Genomic DNA, 23,674 nt, shown 5'->3' with positions numbered 1-23,674 from the left:
CAGAGCCACTCCCAAAGATAATCAAATAAAGAAAGACTTAGACAATTCCCCTGGTAGCTGGTGACCCACATTTCTGTCCAGCCATATTTTGGGGGTCCCCAATGTGACAGCTGAGCTGCCTGAACACATAAGAACTGCCAACCTGTGTGCCCTGATGGGCAGAAAGCCAAGCCAAGTTCTCAGGACATAAAACAAAATAAATGAGAAAGCTATAGCTGTCCCTGGGAGGAAAAAGACCAAGAACCAGTGGGGACTTAAATGGAAGTTCACAGGCCACCATTCAAAGATCTAATTCTTTTTTTTTTTAATAAATTTTATTTATTTATTTTTGGCTGCATTGGGTCTTCGTTGCTACACGCGGGCTTTCTCTAGTTGCGGTGAGTGGGGACTACTCTTCATTGCGGTGCGCGGGCTTCTCATTGTGGTGGCTTCTCTTGTTGTGGAGCACGGGCTCTAGGCACATGGGCTCAGTAGCTATGACTCGAGGGCTCTAGAGCACAGGCTCAGTAGTTGTGGCGCATGGGCTTAGTTGCTCCGCGGTATGTGGGATCTTCCCGGACCAGGCATCGAACCCATGTCCCCTGCATTGGCAGGCAGATTCTTAACCACTATGCCACCAGGGAAGCCCCCAAAGATCTAATTCTTACAAACATTTTTCTCCTGCCAAACTGAATCTAGAATGGAAGGAACACTGTGAAATTGTACCTTCCTCTCTCAACCAGGCACCACAGTTGGAGATCCAGGAGAACTGACTTTGGTAAGAATTCTCACCCTTTATGGGCTTCTGCCAGCTTTCCCGGGATCCCATCAGCAGGCTCTAAAGCAAGTGGAGTGTCCCAGCAGGTGTCATCCTGGTCACCAGAAATTGTAGAGGAGAAAGAATAATTTTCCCTCTACCCTTATCGTTAAGGGTTGGCTGGGATCCCTTTTTCTCTAGGGCACCTCATAAGTGGATAAACTGTGGCTACTGTAGTACAAGATTATCTTGGGTAAGGACAGCCTACTTGTTCAACCTTAAAACAAAATTTCATTCACCTGAGACCTCACACAGGACCAGCCCAGTTTAAGTCCAACCCAGTCTGACCCCAGACCCAGGCTGACTCCAACCAGTTTCTGGACCCAGTCTGGAAAAAGAAAGGCTCAACTAAAGTCTGACAGTTCATACTGCAAAAGCTGTGGAGCTGGGGTGGGAGAGGGACTTACCCACACCTCCAGAGGCAGCTAGAAACCAGCAAGCCAATGGGCTCTGCAGATACCTACCTCTGGCTGCTCGGGGTCTCCTTCCTTTGTTCCCTCTTCTGACACCAGAACTGTTAAAAGACAAACTGAGGCATATTAAAAATTTTAAGAGTTTATTTGAACAAAAATGGATTCAAACCTGGCAGTGTCAAACTGGAAGACGTTAGGAGCGCTCCACCAACGGGAGCTCAGGGAGAGGCTTTTATAGAGAGAAAGGAGAAGCGAAGCAAGGAAGTCATTAATGGGCCACAGCTTAATTCCTGACTGGCTGTTTGTGATTGGTCATCCTTAGGTTTCCATTTCATAACCCTGTTTCGATTTTGGTTTGCTGACATAGGCCAACTTGGCATTAGAGCCACCTTAGTGTGACGGCCTCCAGGTTTAATCAACAACAGTTACCCAAAGGATTTTCTACTTGGTTTACTCTGATGCTTGCTTTTGGGTGGAGGGAGGGCCTAAGATGATGTCAAATTACAGTCTTTCCTCCTCCCCTCAGGAAGTAAAGTCCACTGGCAGGAGTGCCTAAATTGGCTCTAACCCTGGGCTCTCACAATGCTTGCTTGTTTTCACAGGGCAGAAGAATGAAACGCCTTAGAAAAAGAGCAACATTCTGGAAAATTGTATAGTTTCTTTTTCTTCCCAGATTGTCTCAAGTCTGTGGAGGATTCCCTTGCTACACCACATCAAAGGTAGGATGAAAATGGGACTGTGTGTTGGGGTTGGTCCTCTATGTTTTGAACAACCGGCATCTCTCCCTGCGCGGCCTGCTCACCAGACAGACAGCCATATCACACACCGTGCCGGCAGATTCTCCTTCCCAGGAAGAAACAGCCTGCCTGCCTACCTGCCGGTGGCAAATAAAGAATGCCGCCCTCTCTCTCAGAATATTTACATTTTCTCTTTGCTTTTTCTATATATATATATTTATTTTACTGAACCACTTGTGAGAAGGTAGCAGACTCTATGACACTTCACTCCTGAGCTTCTTAGCACACACCTCCTAAGAACAAGCACATTCTTTGGCAGAACCACGAGACCACCATCACCCCCAAGAGATCTAACCTGGTCTGCTATACAGTCCTCATTCCAATTTCCCCAACGCAGCTCCTAAAGTCCTTTCCAACTTTTTTCTGGCCTGGGATCCTTTCGAGGAACAGTCATTGCATGCTGTTGTCATGTCTATTTAGTCCATTAGAATATTTTCATTTTAGCAAGTGCTGTGAAAGGGAATTTCCAAACCTGAAGTTCCCCATCCCTTTTTTATTTCTCTAAAGTCAAGAGCTTACCCAGAGGACAAGAGGGTGGTGCACAGCTTGCCCTAGGATTTGGTTTGCAGACCTGGGGGGAGAATAGTGCAAGGAATGGCCACTCTACAATCAGTGAGGTCAGGCTTTGCAATCAACTCTTTTGCTATTCCTGCCTGAAGTGAACTGAGTGGTCATCTTTCAGAGGCCATTCAAACTGGTGGAAGAGAGATTTCTGTGGTGGCTTTGATGTCCCTCACATCACAGCCTTTTGTTATCTTTTTCTCATTTCTCCCATGGTTCTGCCTGGATCATGATTATGGAATAAACGAGGATAAGGGGACAGTCTAGTCGGGCAGACTTTATATGTAACTAAGGACATACTCCAAGAGAACTGTCAGCTCCCTGTGGACTTCCAGGGGAAGCCAGGCAGCAGACCTCCACAAAAATCCCCCAAATGGTATAAAGCCCTGCTTGTATTTTTGAGGTTGAGATCAGAGAGCCTATAAACTCCAGAGAGTCTGTAAACTTTAGAAATGAGGAGAAGTCATCTATTTTTAGAGGTAGGCTGAAAAAAAATTGCAGTACAAGTGGAAATAAAAGTTGACATTTTGTCAACTGAGTCAACTCTGTCTTGGATTCGTCACAGGGATCTTCTGCATTTAAAACAAACGAAGCATCATGCTGAAGAGGGAGGGGAAGGTCCGACCCTACACGAAAACCCTGGATGGAGGTTGGGGATGGATGGTTGTGTTTCATTTCTTCCTGGTAAGAATTTACTTTCCCTTTGCTACTGCCTGAAAGAAGGCTCCCTGAGAAAGGCTCAGAGCAGACTAAGATCACTTATGAAATCCTTGACATTTGAATGGAAAGGGGGTTACAGCAAGGCCAGGAACTGCCAATGAACCCAACAGAAAGTTGAAAATGTCCTCCTTGAGTTAAAGCAGAAGGATTCCATCCTGTCTCCTACCCCTCCTTAAACCTACAGAGTGCTCCGGTTACCATCAGCAGCTCTGCCCTGGCTGCATGGCAATTAGGATTTGGGGACAATCGTACACTTAACCATCCCAGAAGTAGCACTGGAAACTGCTAAAAAGTGCTTTTGCAGGGGTGGGTGGGGAGGGGGTTCCCCAGCTCAACCCAGCATAGACGTAACCGTGCTGGAAGCAACCTCCGTCTCTCCTAGGGGGCAGGGACTTTTCTTCTGTTCTGCCTGCTGTCCACTTCCCAACCCATCCCTGCCAACCATAACTTATGCTAGAGTTAGGCCCAGTGTATATTTCTGACATGTCTGGAAAGGGAGAGAATGATGTGGATTCTGAAACTGGAGCCTGATTTTTCTCCTTCATCCATAAGCAGCTGGACTCCGCACTCTGTTTTTTAATTAACTTCTTTCCTTCATCCTCCCAGAAGCTCTTGGGGTCGTTATGTGAGACAGTGGTGATGTGAATCAGCATGCTCATTCTGATGGGATTGGTGAATCCCATCACAGCTATATCCCAAACAACCCTGAGAATGGCACCAGCTCCCCAATTCCTCTTAAGTGTTCCCAAGTAAGTTAACTTTGAGATGTATTCACAAAGATACCCTTCCCTCCTGATCCTCCTCCCCAGCCCAGCCCTATAGTAAGAAGCTCCCAGGGAAGGGAGTGCAGGTCCTGGTGACTACTAACTACCCTGAAGCCCACAATGTAGAAATACCACACCTCCTCCCTTATGACAGAGAAGGGGAAAGGAGGGGAAGAAGTCCTCAGCCAGGATATACATAATACAAAACTCCAAACCACAGGACTATTTGTTAAACATTAGCTTCATTACCAAAGAATGTGGAATCTCTTTTTTTTCCTCCCAGAAGTGTTACTAAAAAGGAAACTAAGGACACCCTGAGTCTGAGAGCCTTCCTGTGACTGGGCCACCTCCCCACATCACAGGCTTTGCATAACTGGCATTGTTGGTGAGGATCTCTAATTCTCCCACCTTTCTCCCCAATAACCACCCTTCCTTTTCCTGTATTATCCTCTGAGGAGAGGAAGTTATTTGACCAATTTAGTTGCTGGTAAGAAAAGTTGTCTAACAACCAGATTAATAAACAATGTCCCACTTTTTTGGGTGTGATGCTACTTATAAAATCACACACACAAAAAAAACATTTTGGGTCCTCAAAATGTTAACAGTTAACTCAGGCCAATCACCCACAGCGGTAATGTGGGTACTTAAGATGACGATGCTTTTGCGTCTGCATAAGTTACAAGTCTACTTTTCTATAATAGATGAGCTCCTGAAAAGGTGAGTGAACAACCCAATAACAACATGTTCTTCAGGAGCTCCCTACTTTTTTTAAAAAAATGACTCATTCTAACTTACCATACTTTATAACTACATATTTGCATGATTGTTTTCTGTATTCAGCCTGTGTCCCAGGACTGAATGTTCCATGAGCACAGGGGCCATGTCTGTTTGCTCACCACTGTAAGCCCTAGTAAATAGCCTAGAACACAGTAGGCACTCAATAAATACCTGTTGACAATTGGGAGGATGGATGGATGGATGATGGGGTAAGCCCATTACAGTGTCTGATGTGGACTCTGGAACAGGACTGAAACCCATCAACCTTGGTCCAAAACATGAGATGAAATAGTATAATATAGATTTATCTAGTCTGCTTAGTTAACTAAGGGAATATCTGGACCTTGGGGAAAAGATTTTTAATAGTTCTGAGTCAAAACAGAAACAAAGTTGGAAGGTTACAAGTTAAGGGAGGGAGGCAGGATGGCTACAAAGGCTATGTCCTTGGTCTTTTTGGTATACACAGTGGAAGGCACAGACCCAGTTATTAGAGACAAGTCATATCCACTTACAGCTGCTATGCCCAGACACCAAGGAAAGACCAGAGAGAGGGGGACCAGTAGCTAGCCAAACTCAGATGGCTAAGAACATAGAGGCCAGCACCGTGTAGATGCCAGCACAGAACCCATGTCCACAGAAAAAGAGGAAGGGTAAGTTTACAGAATGACGCCTCATTGTCACATTCCCTGCTCATGAGAGGAGGCAATCACCGCCCTGTATTTTAAATTGAAAGAAACAAGTCTGGGTCATTTAAGGTTCATGTATATTCTCTAGCCTCATTTCCTGATAGAGGTGCCTTTGAGGCACGTTATGATTACAAAGTGCTTGAGAAAATGCTTTTTTCATTTTTGAGTATATAGCCCTGGTGTCCATAGCATTGTTCACTCTAAATAAGGAAAGTCTTGTAGCTTCTATCAAATCAGAATGGGAAAAAATACATTAAGGGACTTCCTCCTCACCACCCCATCTTTGCAACCTTGGAGCACCACCACTGATTCCTAGTCCCTTACTCCAGACAAGAAATAATACTAGTCTGAAGTAAGAGTCTAGCGGAAAGGATGGAGGGGAAGGCCTTGGTTATTTTATTCAGTAGGTAGAGGCTGAGGGAAGGAGGTTCCTAAGTGGAGGCAGGTCTCTGATTTGGGTGAGTGGGTGGATGGTACCAATCAAGAGAAATGAAAAGGAAGAGTAGGCATGGGATAAGAGAAAGATGAGTTTAGTTTTGGATAAGTTAACCTGAGTTAGAAAGATATGGTAGACATTAATATGAGTCTCGAGCTCTTGGGAAAGCAGAATGGTTACACATGATAACAAAAACATAGTTAATAGTTTGAGTATTAAGTGCTAAGTATTACTTTACCAGAATTTTCTCATTCTTCACAGTCCTATGAGCTAGGTGACATTTACTTTACCTCTACTTTATAAAAGAGGAAGCTTAACTTCCGTGGTTTGCCCAAGGTCACACCCCTAATAGGAAGCAGAGCCAGGATTCTGGCCGAGGCAGGCTGACTGCAGATGGAACACAGTATTCACAACTACACCATGAGTTCAAGGGTGGTAATTAAAACCTTGAGATATAATGGTTGTCTATGGGGCAGGTATAAAGTGAGATGACTGCAGAACCACAGGGGGAAATATTTACCAGGTGAACAGAGAAAGAATCAGTGAAAAGGAACCCAGGATCTGTGGTCCTTCCACAATGCATAGACAACTTGAAAGCAGAGAAAGTGGCCTTGAAACACCAAGGCCACTGAAAAAAAAGGAAAGGGACCACTAGGAAGCCCCTGGAGACAAGAGTGAGTACATGTGGCTCCTGGGCTTTGACTGACTGCAGAGCCTGGCTAGGCCTCCCTTCTAGTTCCCCTCAGAACCTTGCTCCTCACTGCCCCCCTTCTAATCAGAATTCCAAGAAACAAATGCTGGTACTCCACTGAAAGAAAACCTGACCTCAAAAGAGGAGCTCCCCCTAGTGGAAGGAAGGAGGGTGGTGCAGGCAAAAGGGTTAGATGGGACAGAAAAAAAGGGTGGGGCACATGACCCAACCGTAAGGTGACCATATATCCTCATTACCCTTGCTGCCCAGGCATCAATTAATAGCGCTACTTTTCACTCTCAAAGAGCTTCAACTGGGTGATAAATTATTATGGTTGCCGTATTTATATACCAGGTGAGGGAGGGTACTCAGCTCAAAAGCAGAGTTAAAGCAAAGCTAACCTAAGGACTGACAGAACAATTCTTTTGGACCAACACACATCTCTCACAAAGGTAACTGGAATTAGCTGTTTTTAACAGATGCTACTGTAACAGGATGGTATAGTGGTTGGTCTGGAGTCAGTCTATCTGGGTTCAAGTCTTAGCTCCAGCATTCCCATCTTGAGCAACTTTTAAGCTAAATCTCAATTTCCTGAATTTCTAATACAATATTGACACACCTATTCCATGCCTTTGTAATGAGAATTAAATGAGATGCTTTCATGTAAAGTGATTAGACACTCTAAGTGGACAACCTGCCCCCAAAATATAAAATGTTACAAAGAGGAACTGGCAAACAAACTGGTAAAATACAGGTGACACAGAGAATCAGAGCCTCCAGCAGTTCCAACCTCCCCTGTAATGGCTTACTCACCACCTGACTTGGACTCTTTGGTCTGCTTTGATTTAGGTAAATGTATTCGTGATGGGGATGACCAAGACTTTTGCAATTTTCTTTGTGGTTTTTCAAGAAGAGTTTGAAGGCACCTCAGAGCAAACTGGTTGGATTGGATCCATCATGTCATCACTTCGTTTTTCTGCAGGTATAAAGCCATCAATAAGCTTGCTATCCAAGGAAAAGGACCACCAAAGGGCAATTCCAAGAAGACTCATCTGTCAGTCAATCAAGACTGAAGCTTTGCTAAAACTCAGGTTCATTTATCAATATGTAAAGTTGAGAAAAGGACTTGCAGTGTTTAGCCTCCGCTTGACTTGGACAAACTAGAAAAATTAGTGCTTAAACAAAGAAAGGTGAAGAATCCAACTATTTAATTCCATGATTCAATTTTCATGCCTTGTTTCTTTCAACAGTGTCTTAATATAGGTTCAGTGAGCCAGTCTCTCAACTGGAATGTCGACCATAAAGCTCTGACCATAAAGCTCTAAAAGACAGAACCAATTCCTCTTCCTTTAGTTCTAGTTGGAGCTAGAACATGGTGTAGATAAATAACTGAACTTTGTTCTAGTCATAGGTCACTAGAGGCAACCTTTTTTTGCAGAGGTCTCATAATGAATTTTCACCAAGCTTCCTTTCCAAACCTGCTTATTTACAATCTTTTCTTTAAAACAAACAAAAAACAAAACTTCTTCCTAAAAGCAAAATAGTGTGGGGCTTGGAATATTAAGAAACTCAATACAGACACCTTCTTGAAGGATACACAAATGTAGAGTCCTCTTATTTCCCTTCAGTTGCCCATTTAAATTGCACACCAGAAGCTAAGGGATGCCAGAGCACATTTAACTAGCATTTGTTTCTTTTCCCAAGGTCCCCTAGTTGCTGTTATTTGTGACATAATTGGAGAGAAAACTGCCTCCATTCTTGGGGCTTTCCTTGTTACTGGTGGATATCTGATCAGCAGCTGGGCTACAAGCATTCCCTTTCTTTGTGTGACTATGGGATTTTTACCTGGTGAGTCCATTGTAAAAGTTAAGACTTAAAAAAAAATGGAAGCAGGAACCTTCCCTTTTACTCTCCATGAGTTCAAAAGGCCTACTTATATTATCTCAGGTCCAGGAGAATATCTTGTCCAGTACCAAGCCACTTAATGTGAAAGCGATTCCAAGCTATTATGTTTTTCTTTTAGGTTTGGGTTCTGCTTTCTTGTACCAAGTCGCTGCTGTGGTCACTACCAAATACTTCAAAAAACGATTAGCTCTTTCTACAGCTATTGCCCGTTCAGGGATGGGACTGACATTTCTGTTAGCGCCTTTCACAAAAGTCCTGATAGATCTATATGACTGGACAGGTGAGTCATTCTAAGTTTCTGAACCATCAACTCTGTAAGATTTAATGTTGAGCCCTCTCTCTGATGACTACAGAGGAAGTGAGCATGATTCTAAAGTAAAGTATTCTTCCTTGGAGAATATATGGCAAAGGAGACTCTGAACTACTTGCAGGCTTTGCCCACCACGCAGGCAACTCAAAGTTCACCATAGAGTTCAAGTCTGAGGGGATGGAGGGCAATCTATGCGGCTGGGGAAACACACCTTTGCAGGGAAAGCGGTACTCCTGGGGAAACAAGGATCCTCTACTCAAAGCATTCTCTTCAAATTTTCTCTTTAAGAAAAAAATCTGCATTTTTAAAAAAGTCTCCTCCATCAGATTCACTAAAATAGATGGAAAAAAATTGAGTGAAAAGAGGATTATGTTCCTTAATACTTAACCTTTTATATACTGTCAACTATAAATTTTCAGAAATGAATAAAAACCATTCACTCCACAATTTTCTTCATACCTGAGATAAAACATTTGGATTAAAATAACCTCAAAGTATTGGGGGAAAAAATCTATGTATATATACATATACATGAATATATAAGCCTATTCCTATCTACAGAGCAGTTTTGTTGAACTTTTCCTTTCCTGATTAAAAAAAACACCAGTAGTCTCATGGTGAACAAGACCAGCTGACAAATCCATAAGACAGGATAGCAGAACCTACAGCTAATTCTATCTCTAGAAGCAACACACTCAAGTCACAGCTCTGGTCAGGACATGCTGAAGTCAAGCAACTATTCAGCTTCAAAGGCAACACTGGCATGTCTTCTTTCGAGGAAATTTAAAACATCACAGGATGACAGGCTATCTCCTCTTCTAAGGCAGTTTCCAAATGATTCCCGTTACCTAATTCTGTATTTTCTGTACCTAAATCTACACCCTCACTTCAGGATATTTAAAACACATTGTAATTTTCTAACATTTGAAATGACTTCCCCCACCCCATTTTTTTCCTTTAGCACAAATAACTCTCCTTCCATGCCCCCTAGTGGCACAGCTTTCCCCTTTTCCATCTCCAAGGACTCCCTGTTTTCACAAGGATACAGCAGTGTGTACGGCTCAGTTAAGTCAATGAATTTAAATACTTTCAGCTAAATACAAGGACAAAGCAGGGTTTTCAGGAATTATTGCACTATGATTGAATATTTAGTGGTGGGGCCTCTTCTGAGCGTAAGCATATAGAGTATTGTGAAATGAGAGAGGTAATTTTTAGCTTAACTTCTCAATTTCTCTCTCCTGTTTAGGTGCCCTTATATTATTTGGAGCAATCACATTGCATTTGGTGCCTTCTAGTATGCTCTTGAGACCCACCCATATCAAAAGCGAGAGCAATTCCGATATTAAAGATAAAAGTAGCAGTTTTTCTGCAAGTGGTCCAGAGGCAGCGTGTGGGACAGAAACATCATGCTGCAATGAGATACAAGAGTCTGCCATCAGGGACAATACTATGCAGGATGGACAACCTGGTATAAGTTTAACAGTCTCACAAAATCAAAATGAAGAGTTCGACAATGAACCTAACAGGAACAGACTCTTCCGAAAAACTAATGAAGAAAGTTATGGGAATAAGAGTATTTTGTGGAGCTGCAAACAAAAACTCTTTGATTTTTCTCTTCTTAAGAATCCTTTTTTCTACATATTTACGTGGTCTTTTCTCCTCAGTCAGTTGGCATATTTCATCCCTACCTTTCACCTGGTAGCCAGAGCCAAAACACTGGGGATTAATATCATGGATGCCTCCTACCTCGTTTCTGTAGCTGGTAAGAAAGTCTACTTAAACCTCACCCTCAAAAGGAGAAATGAACTTAATTTTACAAAAATTTATTAAATTTTATTTTTAAAAAGCTTAAGAAGGATATTTTTAAAAAAAAAAAAAAAAAAGGAGTTCTGGGAAGGCCAGAAAAGCAAGTTTTTTGAGGCTGGTGGGAACAGCAGGACTTTCCCTCCAACCTGTCACTGCATCTTGCACACAGGCTCTTCCCTACCAGACAGCGGACCCCAAAGCAAGTCTTATTTTCATGTCAGTATCTAAGTATTTGTTGGATACCGAACTTTAGAAACCTGGTGCTCAGTGACAACTGCCATTTTAGCAAGCAAAAACAATCCTAGGTAGGCTGCACAGTGCAGTGGTTGAAAGGATTGGTTCTGGAGCTAGACTTTCCAGGTTCAATCTTTTGCAGTGTATGACAGTGTGACCTTGGGCAAGTTACTTGCCTTCTCTGTGTCTCAATTTCCTTGTGTGTAATATATGAATAATAGCATCTACCCTCAGAAGGTGATTAGGATTAAGCAAGTAATGCATGTAGAGTTCAGTATAGTACCTGAACTACTGTAAGCATTCAATAATGTTCTAGTAGTAGTTGTAGCTAAAAAATTTTCCCCCTTTAACTCAAAGTAAGAGGATAAGATAAATAAGCATACTAAGGCTAGTCATTAATGGGTAGGCTGACATTTAAAATGAACTAGGATGAAAAAAACAATCATTTTAGTTGAGTACTTATAAAAATGTATGGAAACAGAATGCTTGATCTAGAAGATATGGATTCTTTCAACTGACAAAATAGGGAGTCTAAAAAAATGAAAATGAATGAAATAGAACTGGTTTGCTCTATCTGGAAATTCTCAGTAGCTCAACATTAACTTTTCTCTTGCTAATTTCTGGAAAAGACTATTTACCAAGCCCTTTCAAAACTGATTGCACCCCATTTCCAACTGCTTCAGTCAAATAAAACTTGTGTACACAAGAAAAAGATACATAGCTAAACTGACTTTTTTTCCACTAAAGTGTCTGGTAGTATCAATTTAGATCAGATTAGGGCTTTATAGCAGGACCAAAGAACGTAATAAAGTTTCAATATGTAATCTAGGAAATAACTGTAAAAATAGATATAGAGATGGTAGTATGAATTTTTAATTCCTTTTTGTGGAGCAATTTATGTTTAAACCATAGGAAGAATTTTAAGTATAAAACAACTGCAGCTCATGCTCCTCTTGGTGAAAATCTCTTTCAGTATTTAACTGCTATATTAACATATAATAGGATAAAGGATAAGAATGTTCTGTTATCATAAAACTAAGTGAAAAATGTTATTCTTAAATTTTATTCAAGTTACACCATAGTTCCAGTGTTCAAGAGATGATCTCCCATTTCCAGACTTTCTACATATTTTCAAGTTAAGCATAATAGCCTTTGGACTTAATTACCAAAACCTCATATACAATTATGAGTCTCAACATCTGTTTTTTTTCTTCACCATAAGACTTTATTATTTATACTCCAGTCATCCACCATATAACTTCCCCAGGACACTAACCTGTGGGTTTACTAATCTTCAAGAAATCTCACTTCCTCACCTCTTCAAGGGAGGCCTGAGCCCAGCGTTCTCTATAACCTGGTATTCCCAGTTTGGTGGTATGAGTTTCCCAAAAACAATCAGAAAAAACAACTGGTGAGTCCTCTACCCAACTCTGAAGGAGGCTTTTTGGTATTTTATTGATGTGTCTGGAATAGGTAAGTAAATGAAAGAATCTATTGACAGACAAATGGAACCGTTTTTTTTCCCTTATGTCCCAGCCTCAGGATGAAGTCATATTACTTAAGAAAAGATGCCTTATGCATTTACAGTTTTCAAAGGGGCTAGGAAAATGGAATTAGGATTTCATAAGACCTTTTCAATATTGTTCCAGGTATCATTGAGACAGTCAGTCAGATTATCTCCGGATGGGTTGCTGATCGTAACTGGATCAAGAAGTATCATTACCACAAGTCTTACCTCATCCTCTGCGGCATCACTAACCTGCTTGCTCCTTTTGCCACCACATTTCCACTACTTATGACCTATACCATCTTCTTTGCCATTTTCTCCGGTGGTTACCTGGCATTGATACTTCCTGTACTGGTGAGTAGACGCACTCATTAATGTTCTTACACCATTTAGTAAAAGTGTTAACAATCACCTCCCCAAACGAGAAAACATATTTTGGATTAATTTTATAATTAAAAACATACTCAGAAACCTTTTAGCTATATCTTATCCAGCTATTCATCTTACCTTGGTGGGGGTGGGGCCGGGGGGTGAGAGGACTATCCACGTGGGACAGGAAAGAAGAGCAAAATAGGGATCAGAAGGATTCCATTTTGCTTATCAGTCTCCCAGGTTAGACTTCAGTTCACTTCTTTCCTTCAGCTTCAGAAATTTCTTTGGTTCTAAGACACATCTTGGAAGAGTTCCTTAAAAGAAAAAAGGGCTTCCTGACCAGCACTGGCTTCTCTCTTGTTGAGAGAAGTTCTGTATACTTTAATAAGGACGCTGTGTTTTTAACTCCTCTCCATCTTTACCCCAAATTGACATAAAGTCCTAGACCTGAATGGAACTGAGTTATACAAATACTTCTGGGTTTTTCTTGGAATCCCATGGGTTCTTAGAACTAGGCCCCCAGTGTGCTGCAACAGAATCCCCCGGAATCTTCTGACCTGATATCAATATTAGCGTAAGTGCTGCAGGATCTTATATGAGGCTTAAGCAAAAAGCAAACTTGCTAAAGCTGAAATCAACTCCTGTGATATCTGATTTCTTATAAACCAATGGTTGGTATTCAGCCATAGGTGGATTCAATAATACCACTGTCAGCTCCAACTGTAAATACCATTTCCTAACAGAGAAGAGCAGTGAGGTTCAGGGGAAAAAAGTATCCCTGAACCAATTTAAAGATTTTTAAAAAGAAACAAAAACCAACGTTCCTTACTAATAAAATGAAAACACTGTCTGCCTACTGAAATTATTCCCTATCTGCCTCAGCTCTTTCATAGTATCAGGGTAAAATGCCATCCAAATCACCTCAGAAGTCAACTGTTCACAGTTTCAGATGACATACACAGTATTTGCCCCTCTGTAGGAAAAGGTCTCCACAGAATTTCACCCTCAATGTGGCTAACATTGGATTCTAATCCCTGCAGGTTGATCTGTCTGGGAATTCTATGGTACACAGGTTCTTGGGGCTTGCCAGTTTCTTTGCTGGGATGGCTGTCCTTTCTGGACCACCTTTAGCAGGTAACAGCTTACCCACACTCTGAGTAAACTTCAACAGCAATGAAACAAAATGCTGATCCATGATAAATGGCAACACGTAAGGACGTTACTGATGATTATCTCTGCTGTTCCTATACCAACTCTCACAACTCCATCACTAATCCAGGAGAATCTGAGGGTTAATTCAACAGATGTGCACTAGGCAGACTCCTACATTCTCTTGGGAGTCTTAAAACAGAGATTGTGTGCATATCTACTTCTCTGGGGAGACAATCCAGAGTTTTATCAGATGCCCAAAGACCTATGATGGTTAAAAACAAAAACAAACAAAAGCTGTCTTGGACTAAAGGCCAGAATCTGTGGAGAGGATATGTGGGGCCACTGGGGAACATTAAATACAAGTAGAGTAAAACTTCAGGGAGTTCTGTTTTTAAGGTAACTTTAAGGCTGAAGCATTGTTTTACATTCACTTTTTACCTATTGGGACATTTTGTGCTTGCTGAACATTTAATCTAAGAGTATTAAAAGACTGCCTACTCACACAAATTTCTTTAGGAGACAGACTTAAGCTTTAGTATCTTACACTATAGGTTCTCAATATAGTTGAATTACAAATTACTACAGTATTTCCAATCATCCACAAAAAGGAATTCAGCCTAAAACTTACTTCTGCTTCCCTCAGTCCTGAAGTAAGACAGAAAAAGGGTCTGATCTTGTCCCACTATCATTTTTTTAACTAAGTTTTATAATGACGTTAGATTTGCACCTCTATAAACGTAAGACATAAAGGCAAATATCAAAAGTATAAAAACTTAATAAAAGAAATTATTACTGAAGGTACAACAATGTACCACTATCTTTCAATTTAGATATACCTATCTAAAGGAAAAAATTACACAAATACACAACTAAGTCCTTATTTGCGTTTATGAACACACCTCCTCCCGTGAGCTCTAACTCAGCCAATACTTCGTAACTGGAAAACAGGCTAGAATTTCATAGCCCAGAACTGTTATACAGGGAGTGGTAAAAGACCAAGCACCAGAGGTGGCTAGAGCTAGCTACTCTATGGCTAGTATCCAGGTCAGTGAAATACAGAGTTCAAATACAGTTTGCTGATGAATTTTTTCAATTTTGACCCTTCTTCACTGGCTGTCCTAACGATGCCTTGGAACTTTGCAAGTCTATTAGGCCGAAAGTGTAGGGAAGTAACAAATACCAGGGTACAGAATATCTTATTCAAATGATGAAGGCAAATAACAAAACTACAACATGTTTAGAGATAAATGTTTTTGTATACATTTAAAAATATTTAAAAAGTTCAACGTATGAGAAGACAAAGCAAGTTTTGTGAGGAGTATTACTTAAAAGGAAAAAGCTATAGATGTATGTGTGGGTCTTGAAACCAATTTGTTGGTCATGATCTTTAAAATTTTCTTTTTAATAAAAAAGGACCACGAGCAGATTAGAAATCAGAGTGCATCACTTTATTGTGAAACTTATTTCACACGCACACACACCTGTGTGTAACAGAAAACATATGTGATGTAAAACACATTTCTTACTATTAGTGAGTCAAAAAAAAAAAGTTACAAGCCTTTTATTACCCAATGTCCATGATACCCTAGCACTGTATGTGAGGATAAAGACAGAGCTCATGGTAGAATTTTTACCTACTAACTCTGAAAATATTATTTAGGCAATCATAAATTTTTTAAGTTCTACAAAAAAGTCAAAGGAAGTGATAAGGCTATTGCTGAAAGCTTAAGTACAGGTTTTTAGTCTGGGAGTTGCTCAGAGTATCTTAAACAAGATTATGATAATAATATATAATTCAGTTAAGTTGCCTGCTCTGTACCATGGTCTCTCATTGACTACAATGTAGTGCTAGGCTTCTTGCTGAAGGGAGACTTCGGGAGAGCCCTTGCTGTAGGTCCTTGCTCTATGAAGTGACAAGAGGGTTTTACAAAGTCCATTAGATTTGTTCCTAACTTCTGACTCCAGCAGCAACTAGTAAAGAACGTCAGAAATACTGAGTTACAGATCCATTCAACCGTCAACTGGTACAGGCAAGTTATGTTACTGTCTTTAGCTTTAACTAAATCGAAAGGCTTACTGGTTATAAAATATTAAATTCTAAACCAAACTTAGATCTTCCGAACTGTATGAGATCCTCATTTTTTACTTACCTAGACTTGTTATTACCAAATTATAAAAGTTGAAATTCCTATAAAAGATTACAGGCATTTAAAATGAGGAATCTAGCAAACAGTAAAATGTTTCACAATAGTCCTCAGTCAAAAGACTAGTTAAGGGCTTCCCTGGTAGCGCAGTGGTTGAGAGTCCGCCTGCCGATGCAGGGGACACGGGTTCATGCCCCGGTCCGGGAAGATCCCACATGCCGCAGAGCGGCTGGGCCCGTGAGCCATGGCCGCTGAGCCTGCGCGTCCGGAGCCTGTGCTCCGCAACGGGAGAGGCCACAATAGTGAGAGGCCCGCGTACCACCAAAAAAAAAAAGACTAGTTAAAAATGGTACATGAATAATAATTTTCTCCTTCCTGTATGGAAATGAAAAAGAAAAACAAATTAGTTCTATACAGCATATTTTAAAAATTCAAGGAAAGGGGAAAATAAAGCATAGGAAACCCAAGGAATCATATAACTGAGATTTTTTAAAGTTACTTTTTTCTTTAAAAAAACATAAATAGAGCATATGGTCAAGAAAATTATTTATACATCTTTTGTAATGGTGATTATGATAAGAAATATAGTGGCAACAAAATTCTTCATCAGATCTCGGTTAAAATTGACAGGGATTGAAATAAATAATAGTTTAAAAATTATCCCCCCGCCTCCCCACAAGCGACCACCCTGCCCGCTCCACCCCACAGCCCTCCCTATTCTTGCCAATACTCAGCAACAAATTCAATTTTAGTTAATAATATGGCCTGCTTCAGACTGGATCAGTTTTGGGGTTGTTCTAGTTTCCTGACCTAGGTAAGTGGTCAGTAGACCCAAGGGTAGGCCAAATGTCACTGTTCATCCAAACCCAAATGCTGTTTTTTGCTGGTAGATGGCATCCAGAACTAAACACTGACACCATGATGGAAGCCTTGGAAGGTTGTGGAAAAATAAAAAGTATTAATATTTTTAAAACTTAATATACATTTCTAATAGATCCCTGTTAACAAAAGTACACCTGCAGAAAGCAATCTAAATACAAAAATAGTGCCTTGGGCAAAAAAAGCAAGTATATAATCATATTCTCCAATGTACAAGACAGATATAAGTTACTTATGTGAAATTCTTAGTCTTGTACCCGAGGTATTTGACGTATGAGCTCAAAATTCTAAGGGCTATTCAGTTTCATTTAAAAATAAAACCACCAACAACCCATATCAGCTGCCTATAAAACAAAACCACCGAATGTAGTTCCCCTCTCTTCCACATACACCCCCCCTTTCCCAACTGATGAGTGCATATATTATGCTAATATTTATTTTAATATAAAAAATTTAAATCACAAATCTCTGAAAACTCCCTTAAAATGCCATAAATAATTTTGTTTTTGTTTTCACCACCAAAAATTTATTTTCCATCCATACAGGTGATTTCCCTTATCCATTTAGCCCTCCCTCCTGCCCCTTCCCCTCTGATAACAACTACTCTGTTCTCTGTATCTACATGTTTGTTTGGTTTGGTTTGTTCATTTATTTTGTTTTTGTTTGGTTCACAAATAATTAGTTGATTATAACTCAGTATTCATTCAATAATTATTAATCAACTTATTAGCATAGAACTCTACTAGCTGCCACATGGACACAGAGAAGACAAAATTATTTGTTCAATGTTCTTTCATACCTTATTGGATCATGGTATAGCATTCACTCTGTCAGCCACATACACTGCTTAACATTAGGACTTAGTCTAAAATGTCTAAAACTGAGAATTGTTAGAATTTGCATTCTTCTTCCACTTCATTAATTGAAAATTTGGTTGAGCCACTGTAACCCATGTCTCCATTTTCTTACCTTTAAATGAAGGCACCCTAAGCTTTGGTATAATAAAAATGACCTTAAAATATAGTAAAGCTTCACTCAATCAAGCAGATATTTCACAAAAATAATTTTTTTCAATAAATTCAAGGAAAGTTATTTCTAATGCCAAATAACTATAAGTTGACTGTATTCCAGAATAAGCTAAAGGTAACTAGTTCCTAAAGAAGAAGTACATCTCTCTCTTGCTATTTTTATTCAACCTCACAATTCATCAGAAACACCATGGAGCAATACTGGTAATTTTGCATTAACTCTTTTTCCAAGTTTTTTTCTTTTTTATAAATTTATTTATTTTTGGCTGAGAGGGGTCTTCATTGCTGCACATGGGCTTTCTCTAGTTGCAGCAAGCAGGGGCTACTCTTAGCTGCAGTGCGCGGGCTTCTCATTCTCTTGTTGCGGAGCATGGGCTCTGGGCACGTGGGCTTCAGTAGTTGTGGCACGCGGGCACAGTAGTTGTGGCTTGCGGGCTCTAGAGTGCAGGCTCAGTAGTTGTGGCGCATGAGCTTAGTTGCTCCGTGGCATGAGGGATCAGGGATCTTCCCGGACCAGGGCTCGAACCCGTGTCCCCTGCATTGGCAGGCGGATTCTTAACCACTGCGCCACCAGGGAAGTCCTGCATTAACTCTTTATCTGCGTTTTACAAGAAAAGACAATGGCTAAAATGGAAATTCATCCATCTAAGCTTGTCTCTGTCCCATTAACACAGACAGGTTCATCTCCTCATGAAATGACAGGTCATTTCCTATCTCTATTCCATCCTCATTTCAGATACAATGTTAAACAAATAATCCACCCAGTCCTCACTCCACCTTTTATCAACCATGCCCTCTACAGTTTTATTAGTCATCTTGGCCTATCAGTTGAGAATTTCTCTACGGCCTGAAATTTTATTTGGAAAACAAACACACAAGCAACTCAACCTTTTGGTCTGCTATAAATCCATTTTGGAGATTGGGGATATGGGGGACAAGTGAGAAGGCAGAACAAAGTACTCTGTCCTTTAAATCCTGAGGAATATATTATACCCTGAAGAGGCAAGAGGAAACAATGGAAATCATTTCTTTATCCAGTGGCTATTTTCCCCGTAAGCAACAAACCCCACAGAATTTTACTTTGATACAGCATTCCTAGGATTAATGAATCCCTACAAAAGCATCCAAAATAAATTCCAAATAGCTCTCTATTGTGGTTTAAAAAGGAGAGGGGGGAGGTAGTCCTTCCCTTTCAAGGCCAAGGAATCAAGTTTCAAAATCCTAACACAGTCCACAATCCTCTTAATAAACCTTACAACACAGAGCCAGTACTTACAGCACTACCAGTAAATCTTACGGCAAATTTCTATCATGAGGCCGTTAGAGGATTCCTGTCTCAAAAGGCACTGAGGTTTATATTTGCTAAACCATGTTTCCCAAGATCTTTCCCTTCATGGCACGTACGGGGAATATTTGTACAGCACACCCAGAGTAAAATGACAAGGCTGCTAACAGCCAGCGGGCAGCTCCAGTGACCCCAAGAATGTGAGAAGTTCATTGTCTTTGCACACCTTGGAAGTCTGCCACTATTCTACAGCCTAACAGCTAGAAGCTCTGGTTCAACACTGGCCAGTCACTTACAGAATCCTCAACAACTAATGTGAACTACCATCAAGGAACTTTGGAATTAAGGGCCTTCTAGGGGTATTTCAAATCTTAACAAGATGACCAATAATAAACTTACAGCAGTAATCCTATTGAAAAGGATTCATTACTCAGCTAAAAATCAACTTCTGAGATATCAGATATGAATACTTTTTAGACAAGATGTTAAACTCATTTTTAAACATGTATGGCTTAACCCATAAAATTATATAGCCTATCATTTTTAAAATGTTGACATTTAAAAAAATTAGATTCTATATTAAACATCAAACTTAAAAGATTATTCCAATCCCTTTTTTGTTGACTGTAAGAAAACTGGTTTGCAAAACTGTTTAAGGAAGCTGAGGCCTATCTTCTTAGTTGTTTTAAATTATCACAGGAAACATTATTAGATATTCCTACCCAGAACAAGGGTTACAGCTATAAAGAAGTAATTTGGACAACAACTTTATTGTACGTAAGAATCAACTGGGTGCCACCTAGGAGGAAGTACGCTTAGGAAGCCAATGAATTTGCACAATTAACATGCATCTTAAGCGAATCTGATGCAGGTAGTCTGGAGACACCAAGGAAATGCTTAGAGGGGACTTCAGCTTAGGAAGTCTGCACCAGTAGGCAGTGTACTCCTCAGAATGCTGGCTACATACAGTGTTCCTTACCATGGAGTGGAAGCTCAGATCACTACTCGCTTTCCTGGACTGTGGCTGGTATTCTCTGCCACTCACAATGCTTTTGCTATGACCACAAAGAAACCCAGTCTTTTGAATGTCAACTTATGCGTGTATTTCCATTTGAAAATGATTAGAATGCAGTGGTTTCTGAACTACCAACAATAACCCTGAAACTGTTTAGGGCTGAAAGTGCATTTGTATACATCTATTTCATGCTATTATAAAAAAAGTACAAAGACCTAATAAAATCAGATCAAATATACAGTCTTCTTCTTTTTTTTTTTTTTTTTTTGGCCACACCACGTGGCATATGGGATCTTAGCTCCCTGACCAGGGATTGAACCCGTTCCCTGCAGTGGAAGCGAGGAGTCCTAACCATGGGACTGCCAGCGAATTCCCTATACAGTCTTCTTTTACTTTCAATGGTGGGGAAAGGCTAATTATTCCAACCAAGTAGAGATGTTTGGTTAGAGCAGCAAAGCTATGAATTTAACTTACCTAGTAGCCACTTAAATTTAAGCTTGATTATGAAGCTAATAATTTCACAGGACAATTAATTAATAATAGTACAATATAGTCCTGCATCTTACATTTCACCTCATATTTGTTATTATAAATAACATCTTAAAACTAAATACTCAACTGCACATTATTATCGTACGGAATGGCAATTAGATCTTAGGGACAGAATTTTAAAATATACTAATCTGTCAATAATCAAGCATGAATGAGAGAAACAGATTTAAAACAAATTATTTCATTAAACTTTGCATTGGTTATCCCCTGGCAGTCCAGTGGTTAGGACTCAGCGCTCTCACTGCCAGGGGACCAGGTACAACCCCTGGTTGGGGAACTAAGATTCTGCAAGCTGTGCGACAGGACAAAAATAAATAAATAAATAAATAAAAACTTTGCATGGAAATACATGGAAACAGTTCTAACGCATGCTAAGTAATTCCCTGCCCTGGTAAGAAAATACACTAAATATATCTTAATCTTTCACATTTCAGAAACAACATTCTGACTTTAAGTGTGTGTGAAATGAAAGGCTTATAAGCAGTTTTCTCTTAAACTGTTTTAGTCCCTCCAGGATTTATAAAACAACTCAGTTTCACTATTTTTAGCTTTACCCTCCTGACCTTTTAGCAGCACTATCTACCTCCCTCTCCAAGAGTTTGTAAGTCTTTTCCTAGAGTGTTACTTCAAATACCCCTGTCTTACAATTCACAGGTTATATATAAACTGGTAAATTGCTATACTAAGGGACGAAGGCAAGAATGACAAAGGATAAGAGGGGTTGCTGCTGCTTTCCACAGTTCCTCCTCCTTCATAGAAATTTCTAGAAAAACTGATAGATTGGTCAACCGTTTCTTAGATATCTAAAGGTCAATCAACATAATACAAAGACTTGTCCCAGTCGGTTTCACTATTTTGCTTAACTCCAAGAAACATTTAATTGAGGTCACTGATCAAACAAGTAAAAGCAACTTAAAGTTAGATGAATTTAAATAAAACATTCCATTCATTCATTACATTGAGAAAAGGAAACAAAAAGCTAATGAAGCAAACAAAAATTGAAAGTCTCTATCAGAGCCAATTAAGAGAATAAAAAGGAGAGGAGATAGAGACATACACAATCAGACAAAAAAAAAAAAAAAGGGTATACTCTACACATCCTGTGAGAAATCATGTTCCAAGATATAAGTGAAAATCAAAAGATACAATGTAAGCTCCATGCAGACAGATATTTTCATCCATTTTTGTCCATGGGTTTACCCCTAGTAACCAGAACTGTGCTGGCATAGAGTACCAAAATTTTTTGAATAAATGATCAGAATAACATCCTTGACTTAAGGTTTTCAAGATTTTAAATATAAAAACTTATAAAAGCCACATTGTAAGTTTGCATCTACAAACATAATATGCATACAATAATCTAGAAAAGACTGTGACGCCCCCCCCCCCGAGAGGTCCTGAGCCCTTTTTAGGCAGCCTGAGGTCAAAACTATTTTCATAACAATATTGAGACATTATTTGCCTTTTTTCACAGGGTTGACTTTTGCAATAATGTATAAACGTTGGTGCCTTGCACAAATATTCTTTGCCACCACAAACTCACACTTTAAAAAAAAAAAAAGCATTTCACCTACGAAGTTCTAGTATGTGCCATTAGCCAAATGATTTTGAGGACCCTCCCAATTCTTGCTTTAAAAGAGCACTTTGATTTCAGGGAGAATTATCATCATTGTTTAACCCACTTGGCCAAGTAAGTCAGTTCCTTTTCATTTGTTCTCATAACCTCCTGAACCATCCATCCCCTCACAGCCTTTATCGCAGGTGTAATTTACATGGTTAATACCAAATCCCCACTAAACTGTATGGTCTATGAGGGCAGGGACCATGTCTGTTTTGGCTCATTATCATATCCTTAACACCTAGCACGTTGCTGGGAACATAGAAAGAATTCAAATGTCTGTTCAGGGAAGGAAAAAAAGATAATAATCAGTCCTCACTTTTTTCTTTGGAAAATAGTAATTCACAATATTTTTCTTCACAAGTATAGTGGTCTTCTAATAAAATTCATTGTAAAATGAAATGGTACGTGTTCCTAATTTTCTCCAACTTCCATTACAAGACTGGAGATGGGCTCTGGGTTCACAATTACTTTTAACCCAAGGTTTAAACCCCTAACTCAGATGGTATTGATTTAACTTCAACAATAGAATATAAGACAGGTAAGCAGCTTGACTAACTTTCTAATGGGTCACAATACAGACTAGTAAGTACAGGAGGCTCCTTCCTTCAAGGAACGGTTCACGTCTGAGAACTACTAATGGAAAGGTTTGCATCACTAACAGAAATCCTTCCTTCCGTATAGGCTGGTTATATGATTATACCCAGACATACACCGGCTCCTTCTACTTCTCGGGCATATGCTATCTCCTCTCTTCAGTTTCCCTTTTCTTTGTACCATTGGCTGAGAGATGGAAAAACAGTCTGACCAGAAAGAGAGAGGACTGCAATCAAATGAGAGCGTAACAAAAGAAAGTCTAAACTAAAAGTCACTGGATACAAAAGCATGGAAGAAAAGTACCCGCATTTGTAAACTAAGAAGGTGAACCACATAATTTTTTAAGGTTCCTTTTTGCTTTAGCACTCTGAAGAATGTCTAACTGGTGGTAAGAAAAGAGTAATAGCAACTTAAATTAAACTGTTAGTATTTAATCAAATAGGCTAAAATTTTAATCAGCTGAAGCAGTTACTTTAGATATTAAATGAAAATCAGAATGTACTGTAATAATAAATTAACCAAACTCTCAGTTGTGCCATGGTAATTCAGTCGCAAAAATGTGTAAAGACAGAAAACCATTTTCCTTCATATAAAGCAGTATTAAACAGAGCCATTGAACTCTGGAATCT

At 39.8% G+C, this 23,674-nt stretch overlaps 1 protein-coding gene across 1 annotated transcript; it reads left to right on the top strand.

Moving 5' to 3' along the window:
- The first annotated feature begins 1,725 nt into the window (after positions 1-1,725).
- Positions 1,726-23,330, top strand: SLC16A4 (solute carrier family 16 member 4). Its single transcript, XM_082616186.1, has 9 exons — positions 1,726-1,928; positions 3,133-3,251; positions 7,491-7,623; positions 8,346-8,489; positions 8,665-8,826; positions 10,103-10,618; positions 12,546-12,757; positions 13,816-13,909; positions 23,133-23,330. The coding sequence occupies exons 2-9, from the start codon at positions 3,165-3,167 to the stop codon at positions 23,291-23,293; spliced, it is 1,509 nt and encodes a 502-aa protein (XP_082472312.1). The 5' UTR covers positions 1,726-1,928; positions 3,133-3,164; the 3' UTR covers positions 23,294-23,330.
- The last annotated feature ends 344 nt before the right edge of the window (positions 23,331-23,674 follow it).

Source organism: Mesoplodon mirus (genome assembly GCF_964341445.2).
Source record: "Mesoplodon mirus genome assembly, chromosome: 3".
Lineage (NCBI taxonomy): Eukaryota > Metazoa > Chordata > Mammalia > Artiodactyla > Ziphiidae > Mesoplodon > Mesoplodon mirus.
This window is presented reverse-complemented; position numbering and strand designations above follow the sequence as displayed.

Coding starts and splice junctions, on each gene's coding strand:
- SLC16A4 (XM_082616186.1), top strand. CDS start 3,165: ATGCTGAAGAGGGAGGGGAAGGTCCGACCCTACACGAAAACCCTGGAT. Junction 3,252..7,490: donor TTGTGTTTCATTTCTTCCTG/GTAAGAATTTAC, acceptor GCTTTGATTTAG/GTAAATGTATTCGTGATGGG. Junction 8,827..10,102: donor AGATCTATATGACTGGACAG/GTGAGTCATTCT, acceptor TCTCCTGTTTAG/GTGCCCTTATATTATTTGGA.